Raw genomic sequence first — 16,924 nt, forward strand, 5'->3', positions numbered from 1 at the left:
CGAGTGTAGGAAAAAAATATGTATGTTTTCCTCTTCTCTGACTACTGTTTCAGCCGCTTGACGGACGTGCTTGGTTTTGGGGGTGAAAGCTTCTCGTGTGTCTTGGGGCTCAGTGCTGAGCGCTGTGAGGAGGAGGACTGGATTGCTGTTGGGGTTTTCTCTCTCTAAGCATGTATGTGGATTGTATTTAGTGCAGTAAGGTGGGTGTGGTAGTCATATTGAATTTATTAGCTTACTAAGCATTGGAGAAACAGGTACATATTGAAATTATTCTGGTCTCTTAAATTGCTAATGAATGCAATTATACTTTGAGGGAGTTATGAATGTCTTCTCCTCACCACTGCAACACACCTTTGTTCAGTGAAAAGAACTCCTTCATTTCATGCCTGTCTTTATTTCCTACAATGGGGCTCAAACTTCTTTAAGTTGGGGACTTTGTAAGGAAACTTCTCTAATGGTTGCTTTTGTTTTCCTGGTGCAGGCAGTGCAGCCTGAGGAGCTGAGCTCACCCGGTCCATGCGAAAACAAGACAAACCAAGGTGCAGCAGATGAAGGAGAGGCAGCGAGGTCAGCTGGTGGAGACAGCAGCGTCGCTGTGAGCTACCCCAGCCTCCGTCTCCATGCCTACAGCATCGAGAGCATGACAACGTTTCCCAATGGCTGTGGAAATGGCACCACCGTTACTTGTATAGTTATGGATAATAAAGAGTCCCAAAACCAGACTACCTGTGTCAGTCATAACGGGGGATACAGCACCAGCAGCAGTCATGAGGAGGAAATCCAAGAGGATAAGCTCAGCCCTTCCAAAATCATGCGCTTTTTCACCACCCCTCGGAAACGGGCTAATTCCAGCTCCGACAGGCCTCGTTCTCTGGTTTTGATGGGCAACTCGTCCACATGGAATGCTTTGTCTTCCATCAGAAAAATGGGATCTTTCAAGAAGTTGAAATCTTCAGTTCTCCAAGGAATTCAAACAAGGGAATGCTCAGACATCTTAAATGAGAATGGTGTAGGCAACCAGGGTTCAAACGGGTCAGTGGTGAGAGTTCAGACTAACAGACACTCCTATTCGGGGCCTCTACATGATTTCCAGAATGCAGTGGATGGTTTAGCTTCTGACTGCTCTGATGCAGAGGACAGCGATGAGTCTTTCCTGAGGAACACCCATCGCTCACGCAGCATCAGGCGGGCTTATGGTGCTGGCCGCATAAACTTACTAGACACGGATAAAGTTCAGAGTCATCACAACTGTACTAGGCCAACATCACCAGTCATCGCAGAGCCAAAGATCTGTGAAATTTTGGTGAAAGACTCTGAAAACAACAGGATCATTTATCGGAGAAGCAAAAGTTCGGATAACTTGAACTTTCTGAAAAAAAGCTCATTCAAACGGAAGTCCACCTCAAACCTCACTGATCTCAAGGTTGCAAATGAAAAACAGATGCCGACAAGGACTGTGAGTGTTACCTCTACCGACTCGGACAAAACCGGTGGGAACCCCGAGAGGAGATCCAAGCGGTGGAAGAGCCCTATCAGGGCAAAGGATTTTGACCGAGTTTTGAAACTTGTCAGTAACGTTACAGATGTTGCGTGGAAGAAGGATGGCCCAAAGAGCACGGCTCCTTCTCCCAGTGAGCAGTCCCAGAGAACAAGGTCAAACAGCAGACTGCATGATGACTACTCCCGCAGGGTTTCCAGCAGCACGGATCATGACAGAAAGAGATGCACCTCCCCGGTATCTAGTCCAGATTCTTCCTTGCCAGGAACACCTTGTCTGCAAACCCCTGCCGTTGCTCAGGATAAAGAGGCTGAAATGAATGTAGCTGTTGCTGAAGACAAAAGCCTCAGGACGTCATCAGGTATCCCAGACTCTGATAGCTTATCACCCACGCTGAATGACATTAGTCCATTTCCCAATGAAGTGTTTTATTCGGACTCGGATGAACCAAAAGCTACCCAGCAGTTTACATACGAAGCTGAAAACCCTCACGTTCCGGTCAGGCCGACTACTCCAAAGCCTCAAAGTCCCACTGCAGAGAAGGTCAAGTGCAATATGAATTTCCAGTGCTCAAACCATCACAGCACATTGTCACTGAGCTCATCGGAGAGTGAGGAGAGAGTGGAGGTACCGGGGCCGAAGCTGGGCAGGAATCCTGTTTGCTTCCAGGACTCAGTGCAAACTGTCTACTACGATGATGGAAATGAGGACAGTGGCATAAGCAGCCACTCTCAGCTGAGCCTCAATTTAGCCTCTGGTGCTGAAGAGAAAAAGGAAGAGGTAAGAAAGAAAGCAAAATCTTCAAGAACCTGTGTATATATATGTATCAGGTTTTGTCTTTATTAATGCAAAACAATGCAAACAATGCAAAACAACCTGAACGCTAATGGCTATTGCAGCTTGTTATTGCTAAAATATGCTGACAGCGATTATTTCCTTTAATATATTCCCTTTGGATGCTAACATGAAATTATTCTTTCTTTGTGCATTAATATCAAAGAAAGCTTTGGCAGCAAAGCTATTCATGTACGTTTTCAAGGGCAGGTTTTTGCACCCTGCAGATACACCGCGTCGTCATGTGGTCTTGTCAGATTTTACCAGCCCGAGCAGGGTCTGGCTGTTTCCTTCCAAGCTGAAAGGTCTCTGAAGAGTCTGTATATTTTAAAGCGGCGTTTATTCGTTGTAAACCACTTTGCCTGTGGAAGCCTTGCAGAACGTGGTAGTACTTGTGGAGCAGTGTGGCGTGAAAGATGCAGTACAGAGGTTTAAGCATTCAGTTGTGTCCAATGTTTTCACTGTGCAACGATGGCCATTGCTGAGGGCAAACTATTTGGGTATTTACTTGCCTGCAAATTTCAAACAGCAGTACTTTATGTACTGGCTTGAGAGTGTTGCTGTCTGTGTTCTGGTGAAGACACCAGTGTTTCCTTGCACCTAATGCGTGATTTCATGCTCCCAGTAGATGGGTAGATGTATCGCAGCACCTCTGAGGTGAGTTCACATAATAACCCTGTGCCCTTACCCGAAGCACCGTGTGAGCTGGCAGAGGAGCAGTTGCAGTGATTTGGCAGTGTTGGTGAAGAGCTGTCATACGTGTCCTGCACCCCTTGGGGACGGTGTGGCTCACCTCAGCCCCGGCCATGTGCAGTAATGTGGTTTTGAGCTACTCCAGGTGAGGCAGCAGGGAAAGTTTTGCTACTCATTGGGAAAAATATACTGGGGCAAAAATCCCTCCGGAACTGTATGAATATGGAAACCGTTTACAAAATAAAGCTGGCATATCTTTTAAGCCACATTAGTTTGACTAAAAGTATCTTATACCTTAGATATGAGATAGACAAAGGCGATTGTTGCAGCTGCACAAACTTCAGCCTTTCACGCTATAATGTCTTAAAACGTCTGTGAAGCCATCTTACTTTTAAAAGCCTGGTATGTTTTTTGCAAACTAACTGTAAATGGTTACACAGTGTATCAATATTGTCCTTCTGTTGGAAAAAAGTGAGTTTGTTTACTGCTTGCAGCTATGGTAAGATTGAAAAAAATAAACCCAATGTGTATAAATGCTGGGGTTATTCCTCCTAGTTGCCAAGCCATGTGTCTTTTCCAAAACTCTTACTTAAGAGCATATGCGAAGAGTTGCTTTCACGTGGCCACAAGAGGCGAGAGCCCTAGTGTGGACGAATGTCAGTTGTATTTCTCAGGAATAAAATGGGAAGTAGAATTAATGCTACTCATCTACCATCTAGTGGTGATCTGTGATCATGACCCAAGAGAAATTCAGCTCGTCCCTCCCTTTGGCTCCCGACAAACCAGTACAGTTTTTAAATGAATGTCTACATTGGGTGGATAAAAGTGACTGCGGTTTTAGTTTTAACACCACATTCTGTTATTATCTAACATGCAATTTAAACTTTCTATTATAACATATTTTAGGTCAACTTTAAGTGCCTTTTAGTGCTCGCTTCAGCTGTCTAAAATACGGAGTGTGAACTGGTGGCAGCTCCAGGTTTGTGCAGTGGGCAGGCGGCCAGTGTAGGATGGAGCCCCGCAGGAGATGGAGGAAATGGTGGCCAGGGGATGGGCTCCTCAGCTGCGAGGGCAGCAGTGAGGGACTTGAGCCCTCTCCTTGTGCTGTGAGCACTGCCTGGAGCCCTCTGTGTATGGCAAAACAACTGCAGCCACCCAGATGGTGCAGCTGCATCCAGACCTCCCTTCTGATCCAAAAAAGCAAAGTTTTTGGAGGTGGTAGCTGTGGACCAGAAGCAGGAGCTGTACAGGACAGGGTTTCCTTCTGTCTTACCATACAAGGGCTGTAAACTCTGTCCTCCCTTTTTTCCAAGCCTGCTCCTCATCCCATGAAACCCTAAAGCTGTGGTACTCTGACTACAAAACAGCAAGTGGTATAGTTTCTCCTTGCCATTTCTTTGGAGGTTTTCATTGCTCATTTCCTCCTCCTCTTCAGCATGCTTCCCTCAGCGTGGAGGTAGCTTGATACCAACGATACTTATGTCAGGTTATTTTTTAATTGGAGTTTATTCAGCCCACAGGCACTTTTATGAATGCCACATACTCACACAATGAGGTCACTGGGGTTTGAACTTTTGACTACAATTCATTTTTAACTCTACCTTACACCTCCACGTTAAGAACTGTACCCGCCCAGCAAGTTGTTCCTGTGACAGTCAAGCACTTGGCTCATTCTCAGCAATCATTTGAGATGTAATATTGAGCCATGCAAATCCCAAATTTTTAAGACTTTGTCTGATCCTTAAATACACTGTGGTGACAGACAAATCCGCACTGTTTCCATGTTTCATGCATCTTCTTTTCTGTATGGATTTAATATAAAGACCATTATGTATTCCACTACAGCCACTAAAATCTGTGTGGCTTGGAGACATATTTCAGTACAAAGTGTACAAGGTGCTAAATGGTCAGGCTCGACTGTGTTCTCCTTTCAGGACTGGCTGCTGTAGTTGGAAGATAATCTAGTTTATTGCCTTACCCACTCATCTAGTAGTTGGCAAATGGAGTCTGTGGAACTTGGTCCATCTCAGTATTTTCTCAAATGCAGAAATGTTTCTGCCCTGGGTTTCCCTGACGCCGTAAAGCTGATTTTGCAGTATTCGCACAGGAGGATCTATCCATTTACCTGAATTGATGTTTTGGGGATTTTTTTCCTATGTGATTCAGTCTTGAGATCCTGTCACTGTGCTGGTTTTGCCAAAATGCATGATTTGGACTGGAGAAAGGGAGGTGTTTGGCCTTCTCGGTTGTTGGTCCTGCCAGAGGTTGCTTCCCAGGGAATAGCTAAATAAGTGCAGCCTGGATCCATGCCTCAGCACCTCTTAGGCTACAGAGGCGTGAGTCACCAAAGCTCATCTGTGACAGCCCATGCCTTCCCAGTCTCTGCTTTATGCCTCTGTCGCTTATATTCAATATGTTGCTTTTAAATAGCATCAGGAGATAATTAAGTGTGAGTTTGTATTTGGACTGTTTCACAAAGTCTTCACTTACCTGAAGAAGAGCCCCACATCACCGTAAATAACGAAAACTTAAGCTCTTTGCTTTGGACTGGCATGTGATAGCCACTAACGCTGCCTAAACAAAACACTGTTCTGAATTTGTTACAAAAAGGACAAATCAAATTACCTGACATTTCACCTAGTCTTTCATAAGCCCTTAAAGCACCTGCTATTTAAGTTGCCTTGCTGGCATCTGGCTTCACAGTACACCAGACTTTTTATTACTTAAATAACTTATCTGCAGGACTATAAGTGAATGATAAATTACAGTGAAGAGGTAATTAGGGTTGAGTCACATTTCATTTGCAGACTGTCTTTTAAGTGCTCTGAACCTGACTGTTGACTCATTTCTGTCCGTGCCATGTAGAAGTCAGTGGTCCCAACTAATCCACACCGTCCAGTCCCCCAGTGCTCAGCTGTTGGCAGAGCTGAGCTGGTCTGTCCTGTACAGGTCTCTGGGCTCTGAATATTAAGCACAGATGGCTGATGTTGCAAGCCACCTTATGGAGAAGAGGAAGAAGAGCTGTATGGGTAGGAATATGGAGAGGATTCAGCTGTGTCCTCACTGTTCATCCTCCCTATTTCTTGCTTCAGAAAGTGTCCTCACAGTGAAGGACCAAAGGATGGCAGCTGGATGCGGTCATGTTCGATACCCACAAGGAACATGTAGCAGCCAGGAGCTGAGGATGGGCATCCTTGGTGCCTACCACAAGCTCCTGAGTGCTGGGCATGAGCACACCTGCTGGGAGCTAGCTGGTTTAAGCTCTCGGAACTCTTCTTTTTGGATTTATTCCCCTCTGGTTCATCCACATGCAATTTAAAGTTTGGCTTAATCAGCTTAATCTGTATTACTGAAAATGTGCTAAATTGTGAAGTTAGATAATTAGGTAAAGTAAATAAGTTGGGGGGGAATGACTTCATAAACTGGATTTAACCCCTGTGAGGCTTGTAATGTGGAGCGAGGGCTCACCACTCCAGTGGCACTCTGGTCTTGCTGGCTGCAGGGCCTGGGGACGGAGCAGCAGAGCACTCTCAGAGGCTCTCAGCAGCTTCTCTGACAGCAAACTGAGGTTTCAGTTAGACTGAGTGACGTTGGATTTCCACCAAACTGCTGTGCTCCTCTGCACAAATCAGGATACATTCACACAGTGTCTCTACAGTTGCTTAAAGAGTGACTTCCAGGAGCGCTTGCCCAGAGCTAAACCAGAAACCACTGTGTGTTGCTACAGACCCACACTGCAGAACCGATCACTGCAGAAATGACGCAGAAGGAAGCCCTCCAAGGACACAAATATCTTCCCGTCACAGCAAAACTCTTCCAACTCGCTGCAGCAGAGCTGTCTGCCGGTCAGTTCAGACTTGTAATCATTTGTTGCTATATCCTCTACTGGGAAGAAGAAAAAGAAGGCAGTGGTGACAGTAATCTGAATTCTGGATCAGGTTAAATTTTAGACTGAGGTACTCTGCAGTGCTGAATAAAATTGGCCATTCCTGAAAACCATTGAGTAATACAGGAGTTGCTGTCATCCCTACAAAAGGGCCTGTGGATGCTGAAAAGGGGAGCTCGTATGGACTCCACTGTATTTAGCCTTGGCAAGCTGCTCCCTTTCCTCACTGCATTTGTGCCTTTCCAGGGTGCCTGATGTTTGACTCTGCTGTAGCTCTCCTCTGACACCTCAGTAATACCCAAGTGCTGTTCACCCTGGGATCAGGAGTAATAGTACCCCAGGGAGTGCAACGGCACTTCTGGCCACGTAATTTGGTTTTTACATCAAGCACAGTGTTGAGTTGTCAGCAGTAAAATCCATCTTGATGCTAAGGAGGTTGTGATTCCAAATTAAGCTGCAGCAGCTGCAGAGTTTCCTCTGAGCCGCCTGCGTTTCCCCTTTCTGGCATCTGGAGGCTGCTGTGCTGCTCGTGGTACCGGGATGCTGAGCGGGATGCCGTGGCAGGCTGGGAGACCAGCCGGGTGCCAGAGGAGACCGAGCACAGCAGCCTCGACTCTTCCTGCTCCAAGCTCAATCACAGCAGCCTCACCCTTACTCCATGCTCTAGGAAGTAATAGTTTGCAGACGTACAGTTGCCCAAGGCAGCCCCACCCCGCACAAACTGGAATTTGTGACTGCTGCTGGGACCTGCTGGTGGCTGGGCTTGGGCTTGGGCTTGGGCAGGGATGATGAGGCTTTACCCTGGAAGGGTGGAGGGAGGAACCCAAGGACCTCTGCCTGAGAGAGATACTGAAGAGACACAAAGGTCTATGGCTTTTTATGTTTTGCTTTGTTAGCATGAACTTCCACTTTCAACCTGTGGTTATCGTCTGGTTTTTGAGGTTCGCCAGTGGATGTTACAAAGACAGCCTGGAAAAAGCTGCTTGTTTTGCCAAATAAAAGGAAAATGGATTTTTTTTTTTAGACCTGTTACTTGATCTGGGATGTTCTGAGCCATTTTAAGAATTACTTATGGATGTATTTAGGGATTGTTAATGCCTACACATCTTCTAAAAAGAGGTGGAGGATATGAATACTCTTTTACTATACACTACACGCTTGCTACTCCAGTTCAGATACTGAAGTAAAGAAGGGATGGTGTTAGAGAATCACCCAGCCCTCCCCAAGATCAGTCCGTGGAAAACTAGTGGAAACAGTTTTCTGGTTTTAGCACGCTTGGTTTTTTATATAGCTGGTGAGATTATTTCTGCAAAGCAAATGCATTTCCTTGCAAACTCCCTTAGGCCAGTCGGAAATGTTAGCTGATTTGGTTTTGGAAATGAGTTAGAGGAGAGAACGAAGGAAATCCTTGAGGCTGAAGAACAGATTTGAGAGTCAGGAGATCCGCTTGTCATTTCCAGTTCAGCCCTACGCTTCCTCTGTGACTTACTCAACTTAACTGCTTTGTGTCTGCTCCTTATCTGTGAAATGTGGATATTGCGAAGGTGAACTTGCTAATCTTGGGCAGGCATGTTGCTGAGAGGGAAAGCATTTTGCTCGTTGATTACGATAAGCAGGCTTTCAAGGATCAGGTTAAATGAAGCAAACCTGCATTAAAAATGCCTTAGAAATACATGGCCAAATTTTATTTGTGGTTGTATCTATATAGCCTGATCTTTTAATGTGGTTTTATAGGTGTATTTGTTAGCTAAAACACCACAATTGCTTTGGTGTCAACAAATCCGAAGAGTAGATTTCTGTAAAGTTTTCCAATTTCTAAAATGTCCAAAATGAGTGTTTTACCTAAATAATACTTTGTGTTGCTAATGTGGATTGATTTTGATCTCGCCATATTACAAGGCACAGTAATGTAATTTTACTTTATGACAAGCGGTCACAAGCAGTGTTCTTCAAATTTTTAAATTTGGGTCCACCCAATTTTTTTTGGGGGCGGGGGGGGGGTGGTGGTGGTGGAGGGAAGAAAAGGCAGATTATCTTGCTGTAATGTTTATAACCTCCAAGCAGCTAAAACTTATGCTAAACTTTTAATATGATTGTATTACTTTGATTTCTTATGCTTTGCTTGTTTTTATAGGTGTAAATGCATACGTTTTTAACAGTTTTCATGCAGCTGTTTCACAGATCATATTCTCCTGTCTTGCAGATGACAGGTTGAAAAGCAGTGTGCATTCTAGGGATAGATAACCAATACATTTATTTGAGGTCTTCTCAAAGGGTAATTAAAAAGAAAAGATGCTGGTGGAAGAGGAGGCACAGGCATGTAAAGAAAAAGGATATAGCGCAATTTGCATTTAATTAGAAAGGAATAGATGAAAATTTCTTCCTGTAAGTGAATGGGACCGGTTTAATAATTCTGGTTAGTTTGTGATGGAAGATGCAGACATGGACTGCGTGGGCCCTTTCTTCTACAGTAAAAGCAAATATTTCCATGGTAATTCTTGCTGTGATGGTATCACTGTTGGAAATTGTCAGCCTGTTGGTTCAACAGGGAATCACTGGGCTCTCAACACTTCAAAATCTTTTTATAAAATCTGGAAAGAAAGCAATAAATTTCTTTTCTCTGGAAGACTTGTATTGTATCTGGAATCTCATGATCTCTGTGTCTGTCACAATAGTTTGCAAATAAAAATATTGATTATGTCCAAGAAACGTAAACCAAGCTTTTGACCCTCACTTAGTAGTGATGATAAATGAACTTCAACTGATGCTCCCCCACTGCTATTTAGCAAGAAGAAAAAGTGCAAAGGTTGCCTTTTATCATGTACCTGGGTGGAGACACGTTGTCTGGACTTTTACTCTGTTAAGTGAAGGTGATAAAATAATTTATGACCACTGGGTCACGATCAATTGGTCCTTTATAGTTTTGCTAGCTTATATGAACTGAAAAATCAATTCTAACGTTACTACTGAGTTCTTAACATTTGGCAGTTAATGTGTTATACAGAAATACCAGCTAATTAATAGTAACCAGTTATGATACTGGCATATAGCTGACATTGCTAGCATAAAAAGTTTGTACGTTTTTGTATAGACTCCTAAACACACGCACAAATGTGTACTCGTGATCAAAACACAGAGATATCTACAGGAAATAACATAAATGCTGTCATTTTTCCCTATAAATATTCCAGTTTCTGCTTTTAAGCCTTGTCATTTACAAAGAACATGACTGATTATCCATCACAAGTTTTCACTGAAAATATGTAGTAATTGTGTTCTGATACTTCTCAGCCTACTCAGGTTTTTTTTGTGATTTATTCTCAGCCAGAATTATTATGTTTCATTTATCTTACCTTTTTATAAATTGCATTTGGATATGAATATGCATTTCTTGCAAATACATGATTAGGTTTTGATTAGCTCCTTTCTCTGGATTAGAAAAAGGCAGCTGTAGTTAGCAAGGTTGCATTTCTGCCAGGCGGCTCAAAAATACAGAGATGCCCAAACAAGAAGCAATGCAACTTACTGTGGAGCTAAGTTAAAAAAACAAAAAAAAAAAAAAAAGAAAAAACAGGCGGAAGGGGGCTAGTTGCTTTAATGAAAAACAGCTATGAAATACCCTTGAGCGTGAGCTTCCCCAGGAGTTCATGGGCAGCAGCAGCATCCTGTCTGTGTGGCCCTGTGGTGCAGCCGCTGCTTGGAAGAGGGAAGGGAAGAGGATGCTCTTCCTTGGAGACCAGCACGGCTGGGGGTCCTTGTCCAGGAGGCACCTACCTGTGACTTCCCAGCGGATTGCCAGGTAGAGAAAATCTTTTGGGAGATTTAAGTGACCCCTTATGTATCTGTATGTTATGAAGCATTAATTGTATCAGTATGTTTAGAACATAAAATTTAAGAAACCCAAATAGGTAAGGGTATGGGTAAAAATGCAGATTAATGGGCAGGGAGCCTCAGCAATGTACACAGGCATCAACATGTTCATAGAGCAGTGATCTTATTTTCATTAGGGAGTGTGTTGGCATAAACACATTAACAAAGAGTCACCCAGGGATTGTTTTTCCTTTGGCAGCATGTTGGCAGCAGTATGTCAGCCCTCACAAGCGTACTAACAGCAGCAAGCTGACCCGCAGCAGGCTGGGTTGGGTCAGACTTACAATTTGGGCTTTTTCTGCCCTGGAGAGTGTGGGCAGGTATAGAATGAAGGGTTAGTTGTGGTTATTCAACTGGGCCAGCAAAAGTCCTGCCGTGCAATTTCAGGTGCTGGCAGTTTTTTGCCATTTCACTGATAAAAGTTTCATCCATATAAGCAGCACTTTATCAGTACTGTTCAGATCTCGTGTTCCTTGGGCAGCGCTCCCTCTGAAAGCAATTTTGGGTGCTGAATTTGTCAAACATACACTGTAGTCAGACTACAGTAATATTTGCAGGACCTGGCTCTCATCTGGCTACAAAGGCTGAGATTTCAGTGGTTAAACACCTGATGCTGATGTTGCTTACATTGGTATTAATGAGTAACAGGGAATGCCAACAGCCATCATGTGCCATTAAATGCAACAGGGTTGTGTCGGTGCCAGGTTGAGTTGAGTGAGATCATGATCAGGTCCTTGAAGCTGCTGTGCCTGGATTGGGAAATCAGTCTGGGGCCAGGCAAAGGAGAGATTTGGTCTGTCTGGGCTCTGCCTCCGCGCTGTAGTTGTCTACCTGGGAGCAGTCTGGGAAAGCTCCTGCTGTAGCTGGGTTGGTGCAGTTGGGGGGCCATGGGGAGACACCCTAAGCAGCATACCTGAAAGGGGCACCTAGAGTTGAGCTGAGTTACCTAAAAATAGCTGTCAAGTGCAATGAGGGGCAGGTATTCAAGACAGCTGCGCACAGCTGGAAAGCACCTTGTGGGGAAGCTGCACCTTGGTGGAGTGGGAGAGAGGGACCAAGCAGGATTCCCCACAGTGTTGGGGAACATGGTTGTAGTGCCATCTACATCTACCTGCAGTCAGATCTGGCTCCTGATTCCTGCCCGTAGTGCTCTGTAGGCTTGGCTGACGATCTTGATTGGGAGCACAACTTGATTGCCTGAAGGTAGGTACCCAGTGCTGCTAGAGGTGCCCTGACTGGTTCCCCCTCGTCTCCAGGGGCTGCTTCTGGATGTCCTATGCCTCCAGTACGTCCTGTGTCATCCTTGTAGGGTGCATGGTACAAGGAGATACTTTAGATCCCTTAGGACATTTGAAACAACTCTGAGTGCCTACATGTAGGCAACAGAATCTCACCCCAGATCTCTACAGGCTACAATGAGAGCTTTAACGTCTAGCTAACATACAGGCACCTCCATTGCAGACATCAGAAATTAGATGTGAGGATTTGGAGCTGAATTCCCCCTGAAGAGTGGCATATTACATGGGAACAATACCAAATAAAAATGTAGCCCGGATCATGGTAAATGTTCATTTTAAATGGTTGTATTTGTAGATCTACTGTTGTCAGGAAACAGGAAAAAGATTGAAATACAACAATTTAACTAATATGCTGTTGTAGGAATTTAGCTGTCAGATAAATTTAATTTATTTGCATCAGTATAAATAAGTAGTGTTTGCAGTCTCAGAAGAAACCTAACCTAGGATGCCCCCTAGAAGATAAGATGAATAATCTTGCTTGCTATTATTGGTGATCCTTTGCTGTGCTAGACTAGCAGGTGTGAATTTCAGAAAATCCAGTGTGGATTCAGCTGAGACCTTTACTTCTCAGAAATCTTGAAATTCCTTGAAATTTTTGACCAACACTTAGAATGTATGAGTCAGTGCATGACATTTTGATATTCGTCCTATATGAACTGCCATGTATATCTCTGCTCATAGAATAGTTAGAGTTGGAAGGGACCTTTAAGATCATCCAGTTCCAACCCCCCCTGCCATGGGCAGGGACACCTCCACTAGAGCAGGTTGCTCAAAGCCCCATCCAGCCTGGCCTTGAACACCTCTGGGGATGGTGCATCCACAGCTTCTCTGGGCAACCTGTTCCAGTGTCTCACCACCCCCACAGTAAAGAATTTATTCCTTATGTCTATAGATGTTACTGATAATAATTGTAGAACGTAAACCTGCTTTCACTTATAAGATATTAATCAAGAGAAAGTTATTTGAGGTCAGTGGTGCTGCACCAGCACCAGTGGTATAAAGACAGTGACAGGTGGAACAAAACTGTTACCTCAGAATTTTTTCATTGATGTCAAGAATCAGACTTATCCTTAAGTGACTGCAGTAGTGGAGCCTTTGAGTTGTGTGCTGGATATTTTACTCCTACTAGTAAGCAGTCACTTGATCAAGTCCTGCTTCAGTAGGTCACTTAAAGTGAGGTTGTCAGTCCAGTTTCCTCTGATTTTTGCTGTGAGAGGATTAAGTTTTCTGTTTTATTAGTATTCTTCAATGCAGTTTATAGATGTCAGCCTAAAAATACACGTCCTTCAGCATTGTTTATTGTACAGCAGAGATTAGTCTCGCTGTCATTTGGATCACTACTGTAGGTGGAGTGCTGCAGAAGGAGAGCAGCCCTCTCTTTGCAAATGTTATTGCTCAAGATAAGGGTGTAGAAAGCAGATTAGGAGATGACATGTGACGTGTCCTTCCCTCAGTCTAAAAGTACAGGATGATGGGATGAACTTCGCCTGACTGGTTACACAGAGAGTTTGGTCTCACTTGTAGCTCTTACGGACAAGACTTTGCAAAACAAAACCATAAAATGACTCTCATGAGCTCCTTTCTCAGTCACTGCATATGTGGAGACCCTTTACCGGTGTCTGACTCTGAGGTAAGAACCTTATTTAACCTGTGTTTTTGTTGCTCTGACCTCGGAGGGGCTGGTTTAAGGGACAGCTTCCGATGAAGCTGTGTCACCGCACCAGCCAGGGAGTCACTTTCTACTGAATCACTTTTACTATTAAAACTGGTCCTGAGCTGAAATCTGCAGAGAAGCTGAAGCATGCTCGAGTGCCAGGTGTGATGCCACAGAAGTCAGAATATATGCAAGTGCTCTATTTAGAATGAATTTCATGCTGTATGTGAAATAATTGAATGTAGAGCAGTGTATGACGTTGATAATTTTTCATGCCTTAATTGCAGTAATCATGTTAAAATGCCGACTGTTTAATAACTCTGCCTACTAGCTAAAGCGCTTTCATGCAGTGAAATTTGTCTTGAGCTGTCTTTCAAACAAAAAGTGAAATCTGCCCACTGTGTCAGGTGGCCTTCTAAAAAAGGCTCGTCAGAGTTGCACTGTCCTGGTTGAAAACAGTCGGTGCAGAAGAAGATGACAGAAGATAGGTCCTCTTTCACAGGCATCATTGTAAAAGGCTAACTCCAGGCTGCAAGTTTGCATTGAATATGCAATACCTGAAATGCCTTCATCTGGTCTGAAGCAGATGAACAAAATGTAGCCGGACACAGACAAAATGATGCCTTTCTTTTTTGGAATACTTACTAGCTTTGAACATCATGAGAAGTGCACTTGGATAGTCTAAAGATATCTTACTAAAGATGTAGGCTGATGTTGTTTACCAAAAAAAAGGTCAGAATTAGTTCATAATTTGTATGAGAACTTGGGGCAGGCAGAATTAGTTCATAATTTGTATGAGAACTTGGGGCAGGGTTGACTTGCTCAGCAGTGCTTTGGAATTTGTCATTCACTGCATCAGGCATTGATGCAAACTTCCACCCAGCCCAGAAACACCCATCTTCCTCTCTCTCTTTCTTTTCTGTTCTTTGTAAAGGAGCCAGGAAAAGCCAAGGAAACTCTGAGGATTTGGAAATTTCAGGGAAAAGTGAATACAAATTTTTATGTGCAGTATTTTTTCTCAAAAACTGCAGGGGTTTTGCTAGAAAAAGTTTATAGCAGTATTACTCCAAATGTGTTGAAATCCCTAAAAATGATCCCTCTAACAAGTATTTCAGTTGAGGTTATTTTATTTCCAAACTTGTAGTACCAGTGCAATTATGATACCTGCAGGTGTCTGACTCTGTGAGTCAGATGTGCTGTTAAATAGGAACATTTTCATTTTCCAAGCTTCCTCTCCAAAACCATCAGTTTTTTCTGTATTTGTGTTATAATGTATCTCTGGTCCTACTCTGTACGACTGTAACCTCCCTGAGTTTATAGAAAATTAGCTTCTGCCTTTGAAACTGGATGAGCTCACTCACCCAACTCGCACATGGCTGCATAATCTCTAGATCTGACCCCAAGTGAGAGTGGGAGTGAGTGGTAGGAGGGGGTGCGACTGCCCAGTTTGGTATTGGCTCACAGTTACCTGGGATGGGCAAGCAGTCAAACTGCAGCCTTACTGTTTATTTTCATCACTGAATGGAGGTAAAGCAGAGGAATATCATAGAATCATAGAATGGTTTGGGTTGGAAGGGACCTTAAAGATCATCTAGTTCCAACCCTCCTGCCATGAGCAGAGACACCTCCCACTAGAGCAGGTTGCCCAAAGCCCCATCCAGCCTGGCCAGGAACACCTCCAGGGATGGGGCATCCACAACTTCTCTGGGCAACCTGTTCCAGTGTCTCAGCACCCTCATTGTAAAAAATGTCTTCCTTATGTCCAACCTAAACTCTTACACTAAACCATAGTCCCTTGTCCAAAAAGTACAGAAACACAGCCAGAGTGCTGGTTGAATTATTTTTGCTGGTGTTACATGTAACATCCTACTTGTGCACAGGAGCACGTCCTGTGAGTGCCAGAGCTGTCTTTCCAAGACATCATTCAGTGAATTCAGTGTTTATGATAGGACCTGTCTGTACTGCTGAGCTAATAGGTGAGTTTTTAGTGTTATTAGTCATGTTTGTGTGAGAGATGCTGATGGTTGGGTGTTAACCTTACTCAGTACGAGCATCACGATGTCTTTCCTTTGCAAAGTTACTCTCTTCCTGAATTGTCAGTTGCATTTATTGTATGTATTATGGTAACGCTTTCTTTTTAGCAATGTTAAGTTGATCTGCCATATGAAAAACTCACAATGATTAAGTGTCAGAAAATTCTGTGGCTTATTTGACTTGTTCACATTTAAAAAGGTTGTTTCTGATGACCACTGGAAGAGGTCCCCATCCCAGGATGAAGAAAAGACAGACACACAAAAGGTCACACCCAGGAGATGGGGCTCTGGAAAAAGATCTCGTCCCAGACCTCTCTCAGATTATGGCCAAATGGCGATCAGAAGTTTCTCTATACCAGAAGATGCGGTTGCGGTGGAGTCTCAGAAGACAGACTGCACAGATGGAGAAAATCAGCCAGGACTGGCTTCTATCGGGTCTGTGATCCAAAGCAATACAGTGGGCTACCACAGAGGACGAAAGAGAAGACCCATCTCCGTGATAGGTGGGGTCAATTTCTATGGAAGCGGTCCTGCAGAAGAGATAGAAGGTCTGCTGACACAAGTAAGATAAGAGATGTGCTCTCTGCAAACTGCTCAAGACCCTTTCACTTCCTTGTCTCTATCTTCAGCCTAGAAAATAGAATGGATGCTTCCTTCTCTTCCTTCCCTTTTGTCAAGCTGACATTGTGTACTTACAATTCTGCTTTCCTGGTCACTAATTACTTTGTCTTGTTGTTAAAAAACAAACCAGCATGGAATAAAACTGATACTGACTTTGGGATAATCTTTTTCATATTGTAAATAACCCTTATTTCTTTCTTGGAATGATTGTTATGTGTCACATTGGTGTATAAGAGCTGATCTGTATGTAATACAGCTGTGTGTTTAGTCACCTTACAGGGTGTAAGGCCTGAGGAAGAGAGGAGTACAAACAATATAGTACTAACACATTATTTATTGATAATTTCAAATTCTACAAAAGCAGACCTGTTCAAAAACCTATGGCATTAGCTGTGGTGTTCAAAATCTTCGTATTGGCATAGCAACGATACTTAGAACTAGTAAGGAAGTAGCATTAAGAACTTGGTAATAAATTAAGGAATTAATGAAATAAAGAAAGACTCTAAGAAAACTGTGAATATGAAAAAAAACCCCACC

General features: G+C 43.6%; 1 protein-coding gene across 1 annotated transcript in view; it reads left to right on the plus strand.

Annotated features, from left to right (window-relative positions):
• Window positions 1-595: 595 nt before the first annotated feature.
• The window catches only part of SPATA13 (spermatogenesis associated 13), a 43,781-nt gene continuing 27,452 nt past the window's right edge, over window positions 596-16,924 (plus strand). Inside the window, exons 1-2 of the mRNA XM_074164339.1 lie at window positions 596-2,278; window positions 15,966-16,328. Of these exons, the coding sequence (XP_074020440.1) occupies window positions 641-2,278; window positions 15,966-16,328 (2,001 nt within the window). The 5' untranslated portion in view covers window positions 596-640. The remainder of the gene's footprint in view (window positions 2,279-15,965; window positions 16,329-16,924) is intronic.

The sequence above is a fragment of the Numenius arquata genome, chromosome 1 (assembly GCF_964106895.1).
Source record: "Numenius arquata chromosome 1, bNumArq3.hap1.1, whole genome shotgun sequence".
Lineage (NCBI taxonomy): Eukaryota > Metazoa > Chordata > Aves > Charadriiformes > Scolopacidae > Numenius > Numenius arquata.